The sequence below is a fragment of the Manis javanica genome, chromosome 3, assembly GCF_040802235.1.
Source record: "Manis javanica isolate MJ-LG chromosome 3, MJ_LKY, whole genome shotgun sequence".
NCBI classification, from domain to species: Eukaryota; Metazoa; Chordata; class Mammalia; order Pholidota; family Manidae; genus Manis; species Manis javanica.
Genome location: NC_133158.1, coordinates 201,773,492 through 201,799,552, shown reverse-complemented (window position 1 = coordinate 201,799,552; position 26,061 = coordinate 201,773,492). Strand labels below are relative to the sequence as shown.

The 26,061-nt window shown below is 36.8% G+C and overlaps 1 protein-coding gene across 2 annotated transcripts in view; it reads left to right on the top strand.

Moving 5' to 3' along the window:
* HHIP (hedgehog interacting protein) overlaps window positions 1-26,061 on the top strand; it is an 88,458-nt gene that overhangs the window by 3,436 nt on the left and 58,961 nt on the right. For both annotated transcript variants that reach the window (XM_073232621.1, XM_017671273.3), the window contains exons 2-4: window positions 2,983-3,175; window positions 8,674-8,830; window positions 9,409-9,610. In XM_073232621.1, the coding sequence (XP_073088722.1) occupies window positions 2,983-3,175; window positions 8,674-8,830; window positions 9,409-9,610 (552 nt within the window). The remainder of the gene's footprint in view (window positions 1-2,982; window positions 3,176-8,673; window positions 8,831-9,408; window positions 9,611-26,061) is intronic.

Below are 26,061 nucleotides of genomic sequence, written 5' to 3'. Positions count from 1 at the left end.
CAACATGCTAAAATGATCTAATTCCCATTAGCCAAATTGAATCTGCAACCAACTGAAATACCCCCATTTCTAAAACTTAACTTGTAGCCACAGAGGCATAGAAGTTCCCTCTACCTTGGGTGGTTTCACAGCCAAAGCTGTCAAGGAATAGGTGAAAAGTAATTGTTTTCAAGTGTGCCCTTTTACAATCATTTGTTTGCTCTGGCCCTTTCAGGGACAAAGGCTATTGTTGAACACATCCAACTAAACAAATAACTCATCCTGGGGTCCCTTTAACAGCTGCCTTAGTACAATGATCTATTTACATATTAGCCTAAAATTGAAACTGAACTCTTTAATGACATAATCCAGCACTATAGTCCAGAGACGCATGTGTTCTACCCAACAGCTGAACAACCTTGTAGGCATATGATTTTTAGAAATAACTTTTTGTGTCCCAAGTGATCTTAAGGCGACATCTTAATATACTGTCATGTATTTTCTCCTTTTGTCTATTCATCGAACCCATGTGGGTACCTTTTTATCCTCTTTGTTTAGTTGATAAATAAAGAGACATACAGAAGGTCTCTGTCACACATTTTACTGTTTGTTGATAAGCTATAGTATAGGCCACGCTTCACTGTGTATTCCATTATTTATCTTACCTTTCTTCTATAGATTTTACTTTCATGTGGCTAAAGATTAAAGGATGACTTGCCAGATGTTATAAATTATCAGCAACAGCCACAATCATTACTAGGCATGCAGTAATAATGTTTCGAAGTTTTACATGATTTCCAAAGTATATTTAGTTTAAACCACTATAATTTGATGGTTGCATATATGGCTTTTAAAAATCAAAACAGGAAATTAGCTTAAATTTCTTCTTAAGATTGATGACATTGTCAGACATAAAGTTAAGGATCTATATAGACACAGGAACACAGGCAAAAAAGAAGAAAACAGTACCATACACACCCCGGTACTCATCTGTCTAAAACAGTGCTACAGCTTGGGCTGAGTCAGTTTAATTGACTTCAGTAAGACTATTGGTTCATTGAAACCAAAGCCAGAATGATGGCTCTATCTATCTTCAAATAGGTATTTACACTGCAGACCTCACACAGAGCAAAATGTTACCATCCTGCTGGGCCGGAACAGCATGAAACTTTACAAAGAATAACATTATACTTGATTTCAGATAATTTATTGAATCCTAGTTCTGAGACTTTTGATGAGAGACCTTGTGGCCAGGACACATTCCAAAAATTGTCAAAGACAAAATTCTTTAGGCACTAAAATCAAGCTCTTACTGAATAGCAGCTGGAAGAGTATATGGGGATCATTTTGTTTGAGCTGTAAAAAATGGAAGCATGAATACTCTCCATAAAACCAAAGGTAATTACATTCCAGTTTTTCAGCCAGCAAAAGAGGTGGCTTCAGTGTCCTGCAGTTGTTTTGTTCTTAAAGGACTGCCATAGGATAAACAAACAGAACAGCGTTGAACAGCATTAATATTGAACTGGTGAGGTCTGTCAGAGTATGGACAATAAAAGACATTTAAAACATTCTTGGAATGCAAATTCTAAGTGTCTGGTGTATGTTTCCTTTTAGAAAACTTTAACCGTTTATGCAATTGTCATTTAAATAAATGGATGAAAATCAAAATGTAAATACAATTATAATCTATTTAATTATAACTTTTCTGAATATTGTAGATGGTTACAACATCTTGTTTATATATTAAAAAAAAGTTTTTTCCCCAGACTAGGGTAACTTCTATTGGACTCTTAATTACTGCATGCTATAATTGCATGCTAACAAAGCATGGTTGTATTCAATGATTTTTTTTTAGTTGCTTTGCTCTGTCAGATCCAAATTTTGTGATCACTTAGAATATTTTTTCCTAAAAAATAAAAGCCATATGATTTACTGAAATTAGAACCTCAATCAGTGAATGAAATATTTGCTTTTAACAGTGATGCAGAATTTTAAATGTTAATTTCAGTTCATAGTTCCAAAGAAATATTTAAGTACAATTTAGTTATATAAACTGGGAAAAGGTGTAAAATTAAATCCCATTAGGGTGTTTTTAAATAAGAAAAATTAATGCTTCATTGAGAAGCACCTTTCATGTCTCAAATATTGCTGGTATATTTATTAGAGAAGATCCTGAAGTCAGTTTTTTAAAGTTAATGCATGACCCCAACACCTATTTTATCCACAAATTATTAACCTCAGTAAATTAATTACTCCCAAATTGGTCTTACTGAAATAAAAGACATAATACTGTATAAATAAAGATAAAAGTATTCCTTTTTTTTTCATTATAACTCTTCTAAATACTGTACAAACACACCTCTGTTAAACTCTTGTGTTTCTTCATGCATATATCACACCTGAGGAGCTAGCTAAAAAGTTTTTCCTGGCTAAGATATAATGAATCATAAAAATTGGTCTTAAATGTGTTTTATTCAGACATTACTTTTATAGAACATGCAAGGGGGATATTTCCCCCACTTTAGGAAAATTTCCCTATGCAATCTGTAGATTGAAACTAGAAAAATGTAACTCACATATCGTCTCTGAGAGACCCAAATAAGCCATGTCTTTAAAAGTTCTGCTTTACATACTGTTGGATAAAGGTGTTTGGAGTTTTAAAGTTCAACATTAGTATAAACTTTGACGCAGAGTAAAATCAGAAAGGGTTAAAGGGTCTAAATATAATTGTCATTTGATTTCTTATACCTGAAAGACTTAAACAGACTGATATGCAAAAGTAGGAAGCATTTCTGTGCATTGCTACCATTTGCTGTCTCATTCCAACCCAAGAGACTGTACTTGTATCCTTATAAAGACAATTCTATAGGGTGACATGGTGATGTTTATCAGACAACTGTGCTGGCTAGGTTATACATTTCTACTTATGTGATTACAAAAAACATAACTAGACCTAACTTCACATGACTAAAAATAAGTTTGTTTCTGATTTATGGCTTTCAGATATATTTGGTTACCAACAACACAGAATGTGGGAAGTTACTGGAGGAAATCAAATGTGCACTTTGCTCTCCACATTCTCAGAGCCTGTTCCACTCACCTGAGAGAGAAGCCTTGGAAAGAGACCTAGTATTTCCTCTGCTCTGCAAGGACTATTGCAAAGAATTCTTTTATACTTGCCGAGGCCATATTCCAGGTAAAAAAAATGGGTAATCTGAATAAACTATTACAGAACATCCTTACAAGATAGCTGTTCTGAAACACTTGCTTACAGAGTGTAAAATTTATCTCACCTTTGAAACTACCTATTTTTACCTTATAATTAACATTTTCAAATGTGTCAGTCTGCAAGCAGTATATTGGTTGTGTTGAAATGTTTTCCATGTCTTGTTAAACCAAAAATACAGTTGGTAATGTTTACACAAGTGGGAATCTCAGTACAAATTCCTTGTTCGTGTCTTCTTCGCCCATCAGCATCAGTATCATGTCAGCTTCCTCTTCTACATGGCTGATACAGAAGTGCAGATTGTCCACTTTTTCAGGTGTTTCCTTACATAAAGTATGATTAGAAAGCAAAAAAAGTAGTCTGAAAAGCACTTTTATGTATGACTAAATTGCTTCTCAAAAATCCTGTGAGGTAGGTAGGAAAAGCGGAGTCATTTCTATTTGACACATGAAGATAACCGAGCCTCAGGAGAAGTTAAATGCCTTAACCAAGGTTGTACAGTGGGAAAATGATCGAATACAGAGTTCTCATGCTGACAGTGTCTTAAATATACCTGCTCACTATTATATTTTGAACCCTAACAAGTATATAGATTCTTGGGTATGGATTAATTTTACTATCAAAAGTTCATAAGCTTTGTTTGCTGATTTAGTTGGAAGAATCAACAGAGGTGGAAAAGAATTTAAGGAGACAGATTCTGTTTAGCTAGGCAAAGTCACACACAAATTTACGGAAGCTAACAGTTCATAAAACTAAATGGCATTGAAGGAAAAGACAAGCTTTAGGAACTATAAGATGCACTTGGACAATTTTTTTACTGCTCTGCCCATCTTCCTGTTTTCTTGTGACCCAGAAAAGTGTAGATTTTTGTATTTTTTGATGGAGCTCTCTTAATAACCTAAGAAAATATTTTGACTAGGCTTGCTTCCTTCTTTTGGTGTACCATAACATCTATCTAAACCCACTCAGTGTGAAAATATTATTATTGTCTTTCTAAACTACAGCCCTGTTTCTAAGGCTTTTCTTAAACCAGCTGTTTTATCCTCTTTATCACATTCCCCCAAGCAAAGCAAAATAGGTCACTGTTGCATAGATGGCCTGTGGAGAAGTGATAACTGATTAGGTACCATAAAGGTTTGCGCCAACATCAAATCTTAAAGGTTTGCCTTTATCACTGTGAGTTGAAATTATGTGGACGCTTAGCATTTTCGCTGCCTTTATCTGTTTGGGATCAGTACAACTGTGCTGGCTGCAGGAACTCATCTGTGGGGGTCTTCATATATTTGAAATTATTTTAGCCTCCAAACCAAACAACAAAAAGCGATATCCAGTGAGAGAGAGAGCACAGCAAACAGCTCAGGAGCCAGAACTGCAAGCACCTCGCTCCCCAGATCAACATATGTGGTGACGAATGACAAATTTATTTTTCTACAAAGTTTGTGTATATGTAAAACTGCTGAAGTGCATCAAGATGTCAAGTGCTTTTGGTGGCCACCCAGGCTGCCTTGAAAGATAACCAGATGAAAGCTCCACTCCAGTGGTGGACGGAGCAGCAAGGGTGCTTTCCAGAACAGCCTACAGGCTGCAGCAGCAAGCAGAGGCAGCTTCCTCTGCAGCTGTCAAATGCTAAGAATTGTTCTAAATACTTGTCCCCAAAGTGAGTTGTAGTAACACACTCTTTGTGTAACTTATGTTAATTAATTCATTAGCCAAACTGATCCTTGGCAGGTAGGTGATCATTCCCTTAAAGTATGATGAATAATACGGTTATCCTCTCCTTAGCCCTTGGCCCCGCTGCACAGAAGGCTCTTTAGAATTCCAGAACATTCATTTTCCAGAAATTGCTCTCAAAGCAAATTTTTAATATTTTCACCTTCTTAAGTCCATTGAATGACTGGACTTTACTCTGAAGTTCAAAATTGTGAAAAACAACCACTTGCGATTCTCTTTTATAAGAAACTGGTCAATATGTTTTGACTATCCTCATTAATATCATCACATTTCTGCAGATTAAAAACTTCAAAAGGAAGATACTCTAAGGGGTGTATTTTGCTAAAAGAAGGCAAATGCTGAAAAGGGTTGAGAGAGAAAAAAATAATTCCAGGGACAGCTTCAATTTTCTCCCACTGCCCAGTATATAAAGAAATAAATATATAAATGATCTATCCCTTTTCTTCACTTTCATGGCTTTAAGAAAGTGCCAGGCACTTTGGAGAACATGGATACCTGAAAAGATATGGATAGATACTTTCTAGGAACTTTAATTCAGGAATATTCATGGTTTGCTTATTTTCCCCAAAATGAGAAAAGAAGTTAGAAATCAACACAGTGAGGGTACAGTAATGTTTTCTTAATCATAATATTCTCCAGTTGTGAATTTACTTAGGGAGGTAAAGTCTTAAAACTTCTAAAAAATACCACAGTTACACTTAAAAGACACAGGAGCCCCTTGTTCAACACTATAGGACTTTTTTTCTGCCTGCATTATGATGGACAGAGTGCATAACTTTGCTCTTCGATAAACGATGGCATAATATATTCTGGGGGAAGCAGATGAAGGGGCATCTATTGGCCTCCCTGCTTCCTTTATACTAGTTATCATAATGATTTTTATCACGCTAGGCCTTCATCTCCTCAGCTGTAAGTTATTTAGTGTGAAATGCCTGCTGTACAATTAGTTCAATTGGCTTAATCCTAATGAGGCCAAGGTCAAGGGTTTGATTCCACTGAGTTCCTCTAGTCCAGAGCCACTCCTGACCCCAGTCAGGTATCTTACACATGTGTCTCCTAGTTCCCAGGAGATCAAACCAGAGGAAATGGATGGATATGTCAATATCCACTACCTCTGTGGAAAATTCTCTCAAGGGCAGGCCTTACTGACACTGGGTTTTTCATTTTTCCCCTTAGCATGAAGAACAGCATATATAATAAGGAAAGATGACTTTTCTCTAGCACACACCCTGAGAGAGAAGCTAAAGCTTAGAATACTCCACAGAGCATATTTATTTACATCAGTATTTTATAGGGTGCTTGGTGGTATAGTAGGACTGGATTCATCATGATCCAGAGAGTGGTTATAGAAAAGGTATTTGATAAGTTGTCAGGAATTTAAAACAATACAGCTGCTGAGATAATCAGCGTATTTCCATCATGAGTAGGCTTGATCATACTATGAAGATACATGGTGCACTGAACACCCTCCTTCAGTAAAATGCTCTTCAGTGTATTCTTCCAAACAGAGGGTAAAGTTTACCATTTGGCAAATTTTTTTTTCCTGGCAATAAATGTTAGCCCAGGGTCCTGAAACCAGATCCCTTTTAGTTCTTCACAGCAAAATATATCTTATTCATCACTGTCCACAGAATCAGATCATTTAAGATACAGTATTAATAAAATTATTAGATGTTCCAATTCAAATATCATAATTGTAAGGAAAATGCCCATATTTTATGTAAAAGACTTTTGAGTTGGCTTCCTCTTTCACCTTAACAGTTTGTCTAGCTTCTGTAAAAAACTAGTAGTAATTCTTGGTTAATTTGTTTTTGTTCGTTTGCTTATTTTTTTAATTTACTAAAAGAACATAGTACCTCAGGGGCCACAGAATTTATAAATTTTCACTTATTAATCTTCAGTTGTTCCATTTGAAAATGATTTCTCATTTCCTCATGTTTGTCTCCAAATAACAATTCCTTATAAAATGGAATCAGCCACCACCAGCACTGTTCATTAATTTCCCCTTATAATGATTTTGGCTTGCAGACTGCAATGCTGAAATACAGGTAGACTTTTTAAGAAACAAACTTGAAATTTCTTCTCAGTTACACTTTGAAATTTTTTTCTGACCCCCACAGGGAAACATCACATTAAAACAAAATTTCTCACTTACATATTCAGCTAACAATCATTTCTATAGTATGATAGTATTCCTGCATGCATAATATTGGCATAGAAATCTTGCTGCCTGATGGAGAATATAGGTATATATATATATATATATATATATATATATATATATATATATATACACACACACACACACCAGAAAAGTAGACCAAAACTGCAAAAAGTTTCATTTAGCAACCCAATTTTCCTTCTCTTCTTTTTACCTCAAACAGACTTGTTTAACACCATTAGATAGTTTTACTGTTATGTTAGTAAAGAATGGAGGAGAAAAGTTATCTCTTCGAAACAGTGAATTGCTAAAGATGAGAAAATACTGCTGCAGCCTTCATTCCTCTCCCCAATTTCTAATCCCTGAATTTTTTCAGAGAAAGATAACCTCCTCCCAGGGCCTTGCCCCTCCCAGGGAACAGCCTTCCCAGCTGCCATGCCTCCTCCGTCTGCCCGCCACCCACACGCTCACTCCCAAGAACATCTGCTCCTCCTTGCCTGGTTCCCAGAGATGTTTCCCTATCACCTACTCAGATAGTGGCCTTGAAGAGGCTGTCTTAGAAATTTAGGGGTGATAACATTTCACCCAAAAGTGAGGCCAAGATGCATATCAAGTTTTAACCGCTTGGGACCCTCAAATTCTAAGATAGTTTTAGGTTTGAAGGGACGTCGGTCAAGTTCACAGAAAATACACTTTCAGTCTTCCATGTTCCGTTGATAAGTCTTACTTGGTTGTCCCCAGATTCTTGTTGCTAGAAATCCTTGCAAACCTGGATCCGTTATACAACTTCCAAACTTTAACTAAGTTACTGGGTGCCTTTATCACAAAGCTGATAGGGGAATAGTAATCTAATTCGTTACATAAAAGTCCAAACAGTAAGCATACGTAAAGGTATGAGACCAGAAGCAGGAATTGGGGACATCATAGGTCAACTTTAGTAGCAATATCATATTTTGAGAGTAGAAACCATCATCAGCATATAGAAGTAAATCTTATTAATATGCCCACCCCACCCCTACACATTTGAAAATGGAGGCTCTGATATTAGCATCAATTCATTGCTTGATGATTGCAGTGAGTCAGGCATGTATTATAGCTTTTAATGACTTTGTGATAGTCCTTAGATTTATTATTCAATCACATGTGAGTAACCATACAATAAGAATTGTAAAATGACCAAAACTGCCACTGAGGGCCTATCTCTTGATTCTAATTTGTTCTTCTTAGGAAGTTATTTAGTGCTGTAGGTGAGCAGATAAATTCACAAGAGCAACATAATGATAACTGGGGAAGCCTGCCAACAGTCAGTGCACTTACGAGTTAATGCTGGGTTTGTTTTTCGTGTCTTGCATGAGCCTTTTAAAAGAGCCAACACAGTATTATTTCACGTCACTGCAAATTTTTAATTTTGGTTTAAAAAATCAAAAATCCCAATCAAAAAATAATTTTATTTCCTTTTATTATCTTCCTAGAATATTCATCTAAGAATCCTTTTCTTCTATTTTTATCTTTCCAATAGGGTGCTTTTAATATGACACTAAATATTTCTAATGAGTTTTTTTACATTTCTTTAAAGGTTTCCTTCAAACTACTGCTGATGAGTTTTGCTTTTACTATGCAAGAAAAGATGGTGGATTGTGCTTCCCAGATTTTCCAAGAAAACAAATCAGAGGACCAGCATCTAACTACTTGGACCAGATGGAAGAATATGACAAAGTGGAAGAGATCAGCAGGTTCATAAAGATAAATGTTCTTTAATTAAAAAAAGAAAAAAACAACTGACAGATTTTATGGTTTTGGTAGTAAATCAACTATCTATGCTTATATCCAGTAGCCATATCCTCCAGATACTTTTTTTTCTCTTTTGGGTAGTTCGCTTCTCCAAAATTATACAAGCTTAAATACTTCAGCACAAGTATTATTAGCAAATCAGAGTTTTATAAATAGATCTTAGAACTTTCTCTCTCAGTACCTTTCTGTAAGGCTTCATTATTATGAGGCAGGCTAATTCTAATTACAGTCACTGAAAGATGAGATCGTGAACTTATGAAATTTTTAAATACATAAAAGTTTGGTTCTGATTCTCTTTCACTTCCTGATAGAAGGCTGTTTTGTTTTGGTTTTTTTTCCATTGAAAAAATTTAAATGAATCACTTTAAGGAAATCATACTGTGACCTTTGAGTTAGCAGCACTACATGCTTCTAAAAACCATTGATTCCTAGAGGGAATATATTTTGAAGAGGATGCTAAGTGCACCCCTTACCTCCTTCTTCTCAAGAAATGCTTACCGATTCTCTTTAATTTGTTTAGAAAGCACAAGCACAACTGCCTCTGTATTCAGGAAGTTGTGAGTGGGCTGCGCCAGCCTGTTGCCGCCCTGCATAGTGGGGATGGCTCGCACCGTCTCTTCATTCTGGAAAAAGAAGGTTACGTGAAGATATTTACCCCTGAAGGAGAAATTTTCAAGGAGCCTTATTTGGACATTCACAAACTTGTTCACAGTGGAATAAAGGTTGGCTTTTTAAATTTTATTTATCTTTGCTCTGGTTATGTTAATTTTATTTTGGTATTATCATCCTTACTGAAGGTTATCTCTTTGTAATAAAAAAAAGGAATATTTAAGGAGACAACATAAGGGAACAATAATTATGGCAATTGAATTGGGATCATGACATTCAATTTTTAATGTTATTTGGTAACTATTAAGCAATGCAATCAAATTAGTATCTTGACATGCTTTCCCTATGTAATTTACACATTTAAATTCTGGGTTTTATAAAGTATTTGTTTGAATACTGTTTAACAGGCATAATACTTAGAATTGTATATCAGCATTTGGTGGTAGAAACAAAGAGGTCTTTTGGTTACTTTGGCATTTGCAAATCATTGTTTTACTGCATCTGTTTTTGAGTCTATCATAAAAAATGCTACTTATACTATTCCTTCCTTGTTGAATGTTTTTACAGGTAAGTCAAATATTTTAATCTATAATTAGCCATCTTTATATCATATAAGCACATGTTGCCTTCTTTCCCACTTCTCCAGTTTGAATTCTCATGTTAAATAATGTAGTAGATATGTAAATAAAATCATTGTCAAGTTTGTTTTACAAGAGTATAAAACAGTACATTATTGGCAGTACTAAACTCTAAGGCAAACTATGGCAATTTAAAATTAAGACACATTTAACAGCACATAACAAATTTAGGATGAAACAAAGCAATAGCATGATTTGGAAAGAACTGGTTATTGTTATCATTTCTTACCTGGAAAAAAGTTAACGGAGGATTTATACTCCTCGACTCACATAGGAATAAATTTCTCTTTCGTTTGTTGAGCTCTACTCAAAGGTAATAACATAAAAACCAGAAGAATTAAGTTGGAGAATATACAGATATATTCCTGATACTGGTTCAATATCTACTATGTAAAGTAATTAGAATGATTGAATTAGAATACAGATGATGCCATATTATTAGGACCACCCATCCACTAGGTCATGTTTTGACAAGTGTCACCAAGGAATACTGCATAAGAAAAGTACCTTCTAGTACTTATGGTCTTTTAAGGGAAGGGACTTTGGCACTAGGACACAGATCATTAGAAAAATTAGTTTAACTCCGTAGTTTCACTTTTCTCCCAATAAAGGTTTCATTAGAATTTACAGCAAATAATCAAAAGTCTCTTAAAATGAAGCATTAGGGTTTTGCACATGAGTTCAATGAATACGTTCTAAACTGAGTTCTGATAAGTCACTGCCAATGGTACCTGACAAAAGAGCAAAGAATTAAGATAAAGTAAGAGTGCATTCCTCACTAGCAGTGTATTTTTCTTTCTATGAAAGTTAAACATGCTCTCTAAAAAAGAAAAAAATTCAAGAAGGTATTTTTAAAAATCTTCACCTATAATCCCATCCATTAAAGAATCTGACTATCAACATTTGATACATTATCTTCCAGTTTTAATATTAAAATTAAATGAATTTTTCCTCACTACAAAGGTAATACAGGTCGATATCAATAAATGTGGAAACACCCAAGAACATGTCTTCTAGCAGCATTTTTCCTAAGCAGCTTTAAAATATAATTGAACTCAAACCATATATACATCTTTTTAGCCTTCTTTTTTACCTAACAACATGTCATGATTATGTTACCAGATTTGGAAACTTATCAAAAACTTAGTTTTTAATCTCTTTTCCATTTCCTTAGATGAGACATTTAGGATGACTCCAGTATTTTCTTTTTATCACTGAAAATAATGTTATCATTCTTGCATGTATTATTTTACCTGATAATGAATGATTTCCTTAATATTCATTCATAGAAAGAGCATTACTGATTTGAAGGGCATATACCATGAAACACATTGCCAGTTTGCTTAACAATATATTTTCAAGTATTTGAAAGAATAATAAAATAGTTTTCAAGTATCGTTTTGAGTAAAAACATTGGTATTCAAAAGATATGTATGAAAAAATGTACGTGTAAGAACTGGGCTCAATTTTGTTGTAAGAAGTGAAAACCTGATGATCTTGTTCCTACTTCAATTTAACTGCTAAAGAATAACTGCCTTTTAATTGGGTTTCCTTCAGAGTCCCTCAGTTTCAATTTATGGCCATTCTCTGGGATACTAAGTGAAAGTTTAACTTCTCTGACTTTGAGACATTTCATCATGCAATAAAATTGTATGAGCCAGTCAGGACAGTGCCACGGTTCTGCAGTATGCATGTTCTGCAGGCCTCTAGGAATTCTGCGAAGCCCTGTGGGCCTCCTTTCCTAGGGGAGTTCCAGGGTTACTGGAGATTAAAGCTCAAGATTCCTTATTCTCCGTTCATAGAATATGTAATATAACATTTTAAACTGCAGTATTTGACTTCCTTTCGTACTTGGCATTAGTGATGCCAGTAAGAGAGGAATCTATCGCATAGATATTTGAATGTATACTGTAGTGTAAGTAATAAGACTACATTCTTATCATCTCAAGTAGGTGACGCTACAACTGGCCTTTATCTTAGTCTCCGTGGAACTCCCATCACAAGCCATGGATTGGAAGTGTTAGAAGAGGCTACTGTGGGTAAGATGGGGCAGATGCCAACACATTCATGAGCTGGTCATACCATTGATTTTTGTGGTATGGCCCTCAGAGCCTTCTGAAGTAAAAACATCTTCACAGCTATTACACAGTCATTTTTTCAGGCTTCTTGATGTATGAATAGTTAGTGTGTTCATGGCAATATTCTGTGTTTATCAACAATCATTTTGTGTAAATAGTGCAAGCAGAAATTTTCATAAATTATTAGGTGTATCACTTCCTTATTCTTTCTGTTTTAAAATTCTATAAGAGGGCACAAAGCTGTTTTAACTAACCGAAGTATTGACTGCAATACTCATTTCACAAAATAATGTAAACTCAGCTAAACACAACTTTTATCATTTGAAATGAAAACAGGACAAGCCACAGTGGAGATCCCCCCCCATGATATTCATTGAGGACCAGTTTGAGTTTATTAAATCAGACATAAAGAGGAATTCCTGATTATAATGGTTTATTTTAAGAGATTATGAGCAGGCTAGTGCTTGCTATTAGGGAATCTAGAATTCCTTTTCTGCTGACCAAGTAAGAATTGACAGTGATTTCTGGCACATGGTAAAGGACTGACCTTCTTCTGGCAAGAAGCTGGACTTGGTTGATCTCCTTGAGCCTCCACCTGCTTCTTAGAGCTATTTCAGAGAAGCACCACAAACAAAGGCAGTCAGTCATTCACGCAACCTGGACAACTCTTCTCTTAATGGGTCCTGGGTGAAGTTAAAAATATGATGTCTTGTTCTTAAACACCCGAAGTATGCTTGCTATATCATGGGAGATTTCACTACCCCGTGAATATAATCTTCCACATTTCACCAAGCAAAAGTTATATATAGAAATGCAAAGCATGGGCTAAAGAATTGGCCTTTTTTTGCTATAGGAAATAAATTGAGGAGTTGAACTAATGGAATAAATTCTATGCCATATGAATTTAAACTGCCATTTCATTTGGGAAGAGATGATTCCGTGCACAACAGCTCAAATCGTAGAAGACTGAGCTTTGTGGAATTGCCAAGTAAAGAGTGCATCAGAAATATGTTTTAAAAATACGTAGTGATTTGATAGTTTTGTTTATAGTGCTCTATATAAGCTAACCACTAATACTGACACCGCGAAGAATGGCCCAAGCATCCACCTGGTGAGGAAACTTAAAAATCTTTATTTTGTATATGTCTGAATTCTGAGTCAGAAATCCTGGCAAGTACTAGAACCAGCTTCATCTGTCTGAAGTCGTTGGAAATGTAGAACAGTGGTTCTCAAGAATGGCCGCACAGTGTAATTGCCTAATGAGCTTGCAAAAATTCCACTACCCAAACTGAATCACACTATCTGGGATTGGGACCCAGGCATTGGTGTTTTTAAAGCATTCCCAGGTGATTTCAGTGCATAGCCAATTTGAGAACTATTGATCTAGATTGAGCCAAACCCCTGGGTCAGTGACACACTGACTGAGGGCATTTTCCCTGCCCTGTCTATGCCCAAGTCCTATTACTGAAGTGACTGCTGAGAGCCGATGGTTGCATACCATTTGCCCTCTACCTTTTGTCATTTGCTTGGCCTACACATATTACTTGTGTACTTTGAGCGAGATGAGTTAACTCTGGCAGCATATGAGATTTTTGTTAGACAATTCTGAAAAATTGTACTTAAAGCTCTCAACAGTGAATTCTAATTGGACAATTGCTTTATTCCTGTTTATTCAGCTAGTTGGCAAAACCATTATTGTTCCTGTTCCTAAAATACATAGTTTGCTATTAAATCTGTAAATCCTTGTAAAAGTGACCAGGACACCAGAGGTTATTCTAGTGTAATTTTACTAAACTTCCCCTGACTATCAAGGAATTGGAAGTCAGCCTTTGCTTTGCATGTGTGCAGCAGTAAGGACAAGCCTGCACCTGTCACCTACAGGGTGGCCCCTTGAGGACACCAGCAGGCAGCATTCTCTGCCACTCAGTTCTCAAGAGCAACCAGAGGACGGAGAGGCTCACGCCCCTGCAGCCCTTTCGGCTCGCAGTGTTTAGCAGACAAAGCTGACAGACTGTCTATCACGGGAACAAGTGTGACTGGACTCCTGTCCCTCTCTATCTACTTGGATCCTCATTTCAAAAGATGCTTTTTGCAGCAGTCCTTTTACTAGGGGAGGACAGGACGTACGGCTGAAAGCTGCTGATTGTCCGGGTGACTGAGCCCATTGAGGGGAGGCTCTTGAGAGACAGTGGCCCGGGTGCCCGGGAGCCACAGGAGCATGTGGAGCAGGACACGGTGTGCCGGGCTAGGCCCTGATGGGGCAGCCTCTGATTTCACATGCTTGTAAATCACACGCATAATACAAGCATCGTGAACGTTTAGTGAAATTCAAGCTCTCATCAACCCTTTGGGACTGCTCTCCTACTTTTCTGAAGAGACCTAACCTTTCACATTTCCCTTTATTCTTTAACTTGAAATCTTATGGCAGCCCATGAGATGTTAGTGTATTTTTGCTTAAATGAAATGAGACAGAGCAGATGTGAAAAGCAAGTTGCTTATAAAAAGTAGTATTGGAAATGGAGCATACACTCATATATGGCAAAGATTATCAAATGCTTCCTCAAGAAAATTGTTAGAAATTTGCTTTTAAGTATCCTTTGCATTGGGAGAAAGCATGTGTTCAGTCGAAAGAAAGCAGCAAAATATATTTGGTAAATATTATGATAGAAGAATCTCCATTCTAGAATGTTTTTGTATACATGACACTTCAAAAGTTTTTGACCAAATTACTGCATTAAAAGTTATTAAACTTCATCTAAAAGAGAATTTCCCAGAGCAGTGGAAATAACCATTAGATAAATTCATTTAAAAAGTGGTAGAAAATTAATTGAATAGTCTTCCCTTCAAATAAAAACTTTTAAATGCCTTCTTTTTTTATGGTTTAAAATTATGGGTCCAAACCATTAAGTTAAAATGTAAACAAAATGTAGACCTGCAAGTAAAATTTTGAACTGCAGTTTTTTTATATCAAGGCAGTAATGATATGGTATTAAACCCAACTATCTTCTTTTTATTAAGAGTTGCTGACACTACATCAAAATGCCCTGTACTCTGAAAATGTTGTCTTTAATTTTTAAATAAATTAAATCTCATTTAAATTCTACTATCTATGTCCACAGAGAAACTATTGCATGTAAAACATGATCTCAGTGATGTGAAATAATCTTAGTGTAATTTTCTGTTTGGTTAAATTAGTGTTCATTTCTGGTGCTCTTATTTCTTTATTTTGGCATTTACAATTCTAATGATAACACATTTTAATAAATATAAATGTGCATGTAAGTGGTGTATGCCAGTAAAAACCAGTTTAATCTATAAATTATTTTTCATCATGCATCATGTTTTTTACTGAAGGAGAAACTGAAGTGGCATATGTAATGTCCCTCTAGTTGAGTAGAAAGATTTGCCTTCTACATTTTAGGTCCCATTAGTCACAGCTGAGGTGAGGAAAGTTTTTACATTAATGTCTTTACATTTATCTAAGACTTGAAGGGCAGAGGAAATAGGGTCTATAAATCTCTGAGGTTCTGTGGTAATCATTTAAAACAAGTGAAGGACCAAGAAATCTGGACCTTAGGGAAGGTCTCTTCCACCTTTAAAAAGCATCTGTCTGTATGTGGTGGCCTCACTATAACTGGAAAGAGAAAAAGCAAGAATTATTGATAATTCAATTGTCATAGCTTTCCAGTGGCTATGTTATGTAATGAAAAGAAAATAGCAGGCATACAAAACCATCTCTAAATGATAGGTGGTAGCACAGCACTCTCTTTTAGAGAAATTCAGTAGCTTTTCTCTCCCAATATTAGTCTTCAGGCAGCCATGTTGTCAGCAAAGATACATGGTCTTCTTTCTTATGTTATAACCACTTCTTTCTTCTGTCATAACTACCATTTTTTAACCACTACATGGCAATAATCCTCTGTAATCCTTACAGGAACCCTCTGAAGTAGGTATTATTATCCCATTTCGCAGATGGGGAGACTTAGGCCTGGAAGTTAAGTAAACTGCTCAAAATAACACAGTTGAAAAGTACCAGGGCTGATTTCCAAGCAGTTGTCTGACTCCATGTTCTCAACCACAGCGCTCTCCTGCTCTGTGCCTTTGATCAGCCTACTTACTGCATGAGAGGGAAGACTGAGGAGCATGGTCAAGAAATAGAGAGTGGTGAGAGCTGGGGTTAGGACCCTCAGTGCAGCCAGCAGGTCTTGGCTGGCAGGACAGCGAGGCTGCTGTGGGCCTTAATCTAGAGTCAGATATCCCAACAGGTTCCATTCCCTGCATCCATACCTTGAGCTGGGTGATCGGCCCTGAGAAAGTTATTTAACCTCTCTAGGCTCTTTCTTCATCTAAAGGATAGAGATAGTAAGGTTGTAACTAACACCATGTGCATGACCTCATATGAATCTAACATACTTTGTAAGCATTTGCTGTTATCATCAGCTGTCATAATAACATGCAAAGGCGGGGAGGGAAAGAAAAGCCTGCTCAGCCCCCAGAATGACTCACAGACCCCAGGGGCCACTGTTAACTATACTCCCTGGTATTTAACAGCCTCCTTAATATGGGATCAAACGCTAACTTACAGGAATTCTGTGATAGTGTTAGCATTTGCACCAAAATTATATGGCAGTCCCGTATATAAACAAGTTATATTTATGTAGGTGGGTTTTTTTTTCATTTTAATTAAAAAAGATAAGCCTAGAACATATTTATATTTAAATATATAACTAGAGAAAGACATCTTCATTTTTACAGAGTCACTTCTGACATGAGGTGTGTGGCACGACTACCCACCTCATTATGCAGAAGTCCCCAGTTCTGGAGTTTCTCAGAGCACATGCCTAACGATGATTAAGCACAAAGCAGCTGACCCACGAGAACGGCGGCAACCTTTCATCCAGATTTCCTTGCTTTCATAGTAGTTTTTCTCAACCTGGATATTATAGTAATGTAGGTCTTTTCGTGTGTTTATTTTGGAACATGGTTTGTGTCAATCTGCCATAGAGTTAATAAATTGTGGGATTTGCAAGGGAAATATACTGGGACTGAAAACTGAGAAGGCACATATTTTTGCCCACCAGCAGCTATTGCTCAGAGCACAAACTGAGAATCTCAGGACTGGGGAAGGGAGCAACTAAGCGAAGTTGCTGTAACATTAACCTGTAACGCCCAGATACAGAAAGTGTATTACTCAACAAATTTTCTTTCTTTTTTTTTTGATGCAGATCAGTAAAATGTACCATGAAGTCAGGGAAGAGAGAGCTTTAAAGTTAGATTTCAGAGTTAACAATAGGAAACAGCAATTAATTTAATGACCTCAGCGATCTCCCTGTAGACTCCTGGCTGTAATAGTCACTTTTCCTATCACTTTGCTCAGTATTTTACAAAAAGGTTCCTAAATCTGTAAGCATATTTGCTCTTTGGTTTGTGTCTACCTTTCTATGACCAATTTTGGGAGTTTGTTCATGTAGCATTTTGCTTTAATTTTCTTTAATCTTTACATTTATATAATAAATATCTAGAGAGATTCATCTATACAATAAATAATATTTATATACAATTAATATGCACAATAAATATTGTTATAAATCACTACATTTTAATGTGTTTGTTGGTAGTATTCATCAGTGGATATTTAGTTATTTTAAAATCTGAAAAGTCTGTGTTTATACTGAATTATCAATGATAGCACAATGGCCAGAACTGAGGACGTATCCAAATTATCTTTAAAAACTGGATCACTACCTAGAAATTAAAATCATGTCCAGATGTTCCATCAAAATATGCTTTGAAAACCAAGGTGCTAGTTATCAAGACCATTCTGTGATACATTACAATAGGAAAGCTTGAGAAAATATTTTTCTGAATTATCTAATTTTCTTTCCCAGCATGCCTTTGTGATACCAGGTAGCAATACACAGTGGCTTTTAGGAATTATCAAAACAGATGTTAAAATTTGAATCCTTTAGCCAGTGAATTTCCATTTTACTGTCTGGGCATGCCATATGCAATTTAATGTTAAGTTCATCCTTTCACTCATTTAAAAATATTGTGTAATTCCATAGACCTAAATTTCAACTCACAGAAAATCTGTACAAAATAATTGTTTAAGATAAAATATATGCTAATTACTCTGTCATACATATATGTAGTAGGACAAGAACAAAAAAAGAGAACATCAGTCGATTTAATCGAAATTAATTGCATCATCGCTAACCATTGAAATTATTTAATCTAATCATAGAACACAAAGTAATAAACTGAAGCTCATATAAATATAAAACATTATGACAATTATGACTAAGGATTTTAAAATTTTATATATTGCCACAAAATTCTCGAGAAAAGAACATTCTTTTCAAATATCCTAGTATCAAATATTGTGGCTTTCTCTTTAAGAGTAGCTAAATTCTTTACCTTTTTTTTTTTTAATTCTAATAAGCTGTTTCTAAACCAGCCTCTTATCCTAAAGCACCTTTGATCCAAATGGATCACAACTTAAATAAAATGACATCTGTCCTTAGGCTATTTCTAGATAGGGAAAACATCTGTTCTAAGAACCCTTCACCAACAGTTTGAGACTGTTCAGAAGAAGAATTCCTTAAAAAAAAAGAAAAGACTGTACACAGTGTGAATGGAAGCTGCTTGAGGTTAGAAAAAAATTAGGAAAACACCACTCTTAAGAGGATAAAAAGATAACCGAGTTTAATTCCCACTAAATTCTTGGCCTTTCTATGAAAGATTCAGTAATGAGGCTCCCACAGTGCAAACATCTTTGTGGATGGATGTGAGCACACCTGTTCAGGAAAAGTGAAACAAAACTTGAATTGACTCCCCTCCATACACAGGTCACCAAACATCTGTCATAAGTTATCAATTACTAGCCTAGACTGGACTCAAGCATGTGACCTGATGTTGAAAAAGCCACGTAGCTCCTTCTGTCTCTTACCCAGTCTGTGGTTTTTCCCTGTGCCACATTAAAGCTTCTGTTTAAATCTCCAGGGGCTGGAAGATCAGATTGACCCTGTGACATTAATAATGTATTTACACCCGGGGTTTCTATGCACATCACCCTGGGGCTGATCTCAGTTAGGATTTTGTGACCTGCAGTAATGTGGCTAGCTCCAAAAAGGTTTACCCAATAGTTGGCATAGTTCCTTAATTGCATAAGTTCCTTAATTACAACCTAAAGACAATGTCTCCTTGTCCAAGGAAGTGTGTGTGTGTGTGTGTGTGTGTGTGTGTGTGTGTGTATTTTGAGATTTTGGCTTTGATTAAATGTCAATACATGTAAATACAATCTCAATACATATAAAACTTCTGCACCAAAACAACAAAAATCTATTTTGGGCATGACTGATTAAGTGAGCTTTTTCTCTTATAAATAATTATTAAAGGTACTACTAGGTACAATTTTTGTGATGGCATCAATTGTCAACACCTTTGATTCCTAATGTGTCACATTCCTAAAAACCCTGCCTCCACTGGGCATGTGTGGGAGCTAAGGGCTGCGTGGCCACAGCAGGCAGCCATCCTCCACGGCCACGACAAGGGTGCCCGTTGGCCGGCTGTGTGACCTGAAACAATCTGCTTACCCTTCTGGGATCTCTGCCTCCTATCTTTGAAGTCGAAGAACTAGGCTAAGTGATACCTTAGGTCCTTTCTAGCGCTAAACTTCTGTGAAATAGAAAGCAATGCCAGAGTCCAGCCGTTCCCAGGAGAGTTGTAATAAAGACAAGCAGCCAGTGTGAGTCAAACCCTGGGAGCTCCATGCTGTCCAGGCTCAGAGAATATGGACTGGCTTTGCTTTATTCTTGGTACTTGGTATTTTTTCCCTTGGTACTGATACAGAAACCCAGTCAGTGTGTCCCAATTCAGAGCGGACTGGGCACCCTCTCCCCTTTGTATATGGTGGCCATTGCCTCAGTCACACTTGTAGAAGCAGCATAACTCAGCATGAAGGGAGACTTGAGATTTCAGTTAATGGCAGGGTAATGTTTTTAGTGGGTAGGGACCCCTGGATTGGATGGTGAAGGCGTACTGTCACCTCGAGGTGGGCAGTGGTTGGTGTGCTGGGAAGGAGACCAGTGGGGAGCCGAGGGGAGGAAGAGAACAGTCCTAGGAGATGAGACGACGGAGTGGAGCACTGGCGTGCCCGTGGGGTCGGGGAGTGTGTGTCCTGTGCCGTAGGCTCTTACATGTCCTACGGAGTCTTAGGCTTTCGCTCTAAGGGAAATGGGGAATCATTAGACGATTTTGAACAGAAGAGAGACATGATCTGACTTAAACTGTTTAAACAAGATCTGTAACGGCCACGCTGAGAGTAGACCAGGAGGGGCAGGAGTGGAAGCAGGGGCACAGGATGGCACACTGGCATCTAGCCCCAGCTCTGGGAGACCTTTGTGCCCAGGGACTGGTCACTGAACTCTCAAGCTTCAATTTTTCATTGTAAAATGAGAGACTCAATAATAGCTAAAATTCCTTTCAGTTCCAACTTTAAGTGGCTCAGTATTTGGAAGAATATTTAGAAATTTACACTGTTAAATGTAAGCATTTTTACACATCATGTTTAAGGATTTATTCCTTTTTTCCCAGTTTTAAAATGCAGATTTTGAAACTCAGTACATCAGCAACATAGGACATCTAATGGGTTCTGGTAAAAGGTTGTGAATTGCTGGAAAATATCAATCATGATAATATAAAGAAGAGAGCTCACGCTATGCCAGTTGTAAATGATTATTCATAAAAATGGTAACCACAAATAAGGACTATTTGTGTACACACATGTAACTCTTTAGAGAAAGGGGTCAAACTGTTTTCAGAAAGGATAATTATACTTGGATTTAGCATGTGAGAGGCCAAAATCCAGGTATCTTGAAGTCAGAGGGGATTAAAATGATGAAATAGGAAACCATAGACCTCTAATAAGAAGAATTTGCAAATGTTGTTGCAGGGAATTCCTAACTGTTTAAATTATAAAATGACAATCTTATACAGGATGCACAACTAGCTCTCAAAAGAAGAATATTCCCAGATAAACTTGGTGAGTTTCTTCTTTGTTGTTGGCAAATGAACCCCGTTTCACTCATCAGTCCTTTGGGCTGCAGATGAAGCCGGCAAAAGAAACGGTCTTCTTTTCTATCTGCCTGTGAATCTGCACAAGTTACATTTTACTGTGGAGTTGTGGGAAAACTAATAGAGGTGAAAAATGAGAAAGGGAAGGAGGGTAATGCTCAATCGTTCTGCTTGCACACGTAAGGATTTGAGTACTCTGCGTTTCTTTGAGAGAAATCCCATGGTGCCAATTAACCTAACTTACTCCAAAACAATTCTGTTTGGAAAGAATAATTTTCCTTGTGGGTGTTCCTTGAAATTGTATGCCTCATCCTCTGTTATTACTGAGAAGTGTGCTGTGTGATTCAAAGTACCAGCTTCGTGTCCCTGCCCTGTATAGCTGAGCACGGTATCCCACACACAGTGTCAGATAATGTTTTAATTTTTTGTTCAACGCACACATAATTTAACCTTTAGTGACTTTTCTAAATGTAGAAAAGCCATCTCTACCAAATATTAAACCAAATATTTCATATCAAAATTATCAAAAACACTAAAAGCAGATTTGTTTTAGACAGGAAATAGCTTCCCTTGAAAAAAAAAATTTCAAATAAGTTAACCTTCTTGGCTTGGTTTAAATGGCATCTTCCTTTTTCTTAAAAATATTGTGAATGTGTTTTTCCTGTAGTGTGAGACAGAACGGGACTAGGAAAGACTGAAAAGGATTTTACTAATTTGGGAAATGCATAATCTGGTTTATCAGGCTGTGTTGTCTCTTTGGATTTCTGGAGTTGTTTTTTTTTTTAACCTAACAAATCAATTAACCAATATTAATTCTAAGATTTAATTTGGTGACTAGAATATATGTGCTTTTCATCAGGGCACACATCTATTTTAAGTCTGAAATCACCACACACAAAGAATTTAATTCTGACAGACATTTGTTCTCAGCATAAATACTTTAGGGCCATTAGTTGTCCCCACTTAATCATGCTTCTTAAAAGTGAATTCCAGAAAACTTGAGGCCCCAAATGACCCTTGGTAAGGTGAGTTGTCAGTAAATTACTTTTATGATGTGCCCTAGGGAAGCAGGTCTGCTAGAAACTTGATAGAGAGCTGGCTGCCTCTTGCCTGTAGGGGAATGACCTTTAGCTTTATCTAACCTTTTTGCATTTCTAATTCTAAATTTCTGAGAGGCATTTAGTCACATTGTTGGAAATCATATTAAAAGTGAGACCTCTCCTAAGCCCATAAGATAGTGTTAACCACACATTTGTTGTTAAAATTCCAGATGAAGAATGCCAAAAAGCTTTGTATTTCTACAGTTTAATTTAAATACCAAATATTTAATGAGTTGAAATATAAATAAGTCCAAAACAGATTCATAGTTAAGTTACGACTGCTTTGGGTGACAGTTGGAAAACTCTAGAAAATTAATCCCTGTAATTTTGCTAATTTGAATTTATTGTGGCGCTTGGAAATTTATAAGAGCCATTAAAGATGAATGAAGATATTGCCTCAGAATACACTTATTTTTTTTCACAAAATATTTAGATACTGTAAACAAGTCTTATTAGCCTTTCTTTTGTTCTTTCTATTATAAGAAAGCACTTATTGGGCTTTTGGGGGATCAGGTACATTGAAATGATCAACAGAGGAATTTAGATTAGGTTTAGATTTTTAAAAATGTACATTTATGTGGCTATATTAGATTGAAAACATTGAGAAATAATGCTTTTTTGTAGGATGTAAAATACCTGCTCAGGGCATAACTTAGGTAGACCCAGAAATCTTTGTTTTAGTTCCATGAATATCTAATTCTTTTCCCATTAGTTTTGGATGACATTTAAGGGGCAGTATTTTTAATTCTTCCCTGAAGAAAAGTGTTTCATTGTTCAGTTTTATTATCTATAAGCATATTTTATGACTTTTAAAAATATATATGTATATATACATATTTATACACATTTATAGGTATACACTTACATAATGGAACACTGTTTAGTAAAGATAAGCTTTTCAAAAAAATTACACACCTAATTTTTAGTGAGACAGTGTTTTAGGTATATAAGTCTGTGGACTAAATGTAGAATAGTTTCATAATTTTTCTGACTTATATTTCAGATTCTAGCATAAGCAGAGCCAAATAGTCTAAGCTATGCATTTGGTGTCAACCCTTTGAGAAGATCAACAATAAGCAGCCATAGAAGTGATCAGCGTGACTTTAGTAATTTTTTAGTGGGGAAGAAAAGAGATCAGCAAATTCTTTCCTGTAAATGAAAGGTTCTGGCTCAAGAAGATATATATGAACAAGATGTAAGTTTTAAATATAGCTTAATTGCCACCCAGGAGAGAAACAATGGTAAGAGTTGTCAACAGACAGAGAGAAATCTTTAAATGATGGGGGGAATTATTAAATTGGTACCACATTAGGAATACTCAGGCATGTGCTTCCAAAAAATCCAGGACACACTGTCCTGTTCCCCCATCCCACTCCCAATTTTCTTTATCTTTGGATTCTGGAGATGTAATAAAATTAAAGCAGAATTTAGGTGTAACTCATTGATAACCCTAAGAAGATTTTACTTGAGAAAATAGCAATCAAAGTCACAATTTGAAACAAACTGGGAAGCAATAGTTAGAATAAGATAGATGACACATTAAGACACTAATATTCATACTGTCTTAGGCTGTTTGCATATTTTAATCCTACCAAAAGCATTTGTTTATCACCATATCCACACCTGCTGAGATATGGCTAGGTGTTTTTTTGTTTGTGTGTTTGTTTTTGTTTTATCAAAAATTCTACATGAAAGTATCTTGATGGTTTTAGCCATTACAGCCTGTTCCATGTTATCATTGTCTGGAGACTTGACATTTAGTTACTACTAAACGCGGACAGGACACATCATAGTATGTGTCTCTGGAGCCATCTCTGAAACCCAGTCCAAAACATAGGACCTGGTGTGTGAAACGTAGCTCCCCACAGAAAGTCAGAGTGCTTGAACCAGAGGGAATGGATGGTGGGCAGGAAAAGCAACAGGACATGAGAAATTCAAATCTAATGAGGGAGAAGAAATAAAATAAATGGCTCAGCACATGCTACAATCAAAGTATAAGCAAAGTCTGGGAGGTCCCAGGGGACAGAATAAGTAACCCAGCCATCTGAAGATGGTGGTCTCTCACACAGGGAATGACTCTTAAAAGGTATTTGTAGAAAAGGAAGAGCCCTTCCTCTTAATTCCCCCCCAAATCTCAATCATAATAAAAGTTGGTTGTGGGGATGGAAGTGCAGCATGGAGAATATAGTCAGTGGTTCTGTAACATCTTTGTTGACAGATAGTAACTGCCCTAGATGGGGTGAGGATTTAATAATGTGGGTAACTGTTGAACCACTGTGCTGCATACTTGAAACCAATATGGTATTGTGTATCGACTATACGTCAATAAAAGAAAAAAGAAGGGGCCTTTCATGCAGGAAACATTATGAGGGGATTGAGATAAAGCTAGTCAGGAAAACTGAAGCAAGTTATAATACCCATAATGGGTCTTACATGTTCAGCTTCGGGATTCTGAGTTTCTTTCTGGGGTAGATAGCAAGGGCAGCTGGGGCAGCCCCAGGGATGTGGCAGGCTTCTGTGTAACCGGTTAGCTTCTTCCGGCTGCTGGGAGTGCCCTCCTTTCCCTTCTAGGTTATTTGGGAGCTCCTCCTTGTCTGGAGGGCCAGGCAGCGTAAGAACTGAATCTAGAAAGAACTGAAAAATGAATGCAAGAGGGGAAGATCCTAGAGAAACAGAAACTCAATTCAAATGGGCTTAATCAGAAACCAAAACAAAACAAGTCCCAGCTTTGCTGTCCTCTGTGTTGGCTTCATTTCCCCCCGGTGGTCACCTCATTCTCGGGCAGCTGTTGCCCCGTGGCACAGACTGGAGCAGCTCCAGGCTCTCATCTTGCCCATTCAGCAGATCCAGAAGAGCAAGAGCTGCTTTTCCCTGAGAGTTCCAACCCAAGTCTCATAACCAATGCCAGTCGTGGGTGCCAGCAAGTGTGCTACCAGCACTGGACAGGCCTGGGTCATGCGTCCATCTCTGGAGCCAAGGGCAGAAATCAGCATAGTCCAAAACACTGCAGCCCAATCGTGGAAGGGGTAATGCCCCAGAGGAAAATCAGAGGGTTGTTACTAGAGGAAGAGGGTGTGGAAGCTGGGCAATCTAAACAACATCCGCTACTCATTGAGCAGATAAGACTACTTCACACTAGTGTCCAGGATCTTACTGTTCAATCCCACTTTCATTCCTCCCCATGCTTCTTGCTACTGGGCATTCATCTGTGACATATTTTAGGGACATTAAAGGGTTGTAAACCAACCCAACTAAGGCTTTCTGTTGGTCCAATATACCTAATTAGGTGTTGTTTTCTTAATGTTCACATAATCCTAATTTCTTGTTTATGTCTACTTTTCATTTTTAAGACATGTAGACCAAGACAGCTAGATATGGTGGGCCAATAAAATACGCATCAGGGAGCATTGCTGAGTCACCAGAAGCAGTGGAATCAAAAAGGCTGACTTAGTAACTTCTAAGTTGCAGAGAATGATCCTGCTCCAAAAAAAAGAGCAGATGAGGCCCTGTAAGAAACACCCCTACACAACCCACAGTCCTCTCCCTATTTTGAAAGTTTTTGTAAAATTGCTGTTTCAATGCCATCCACTAATCATGTTTATTAGTGAATCATTATAGAGTTTACATTCAAACTTGCAAGAATACCAGGAGTATGTAGGGAACTGCCTCTAAA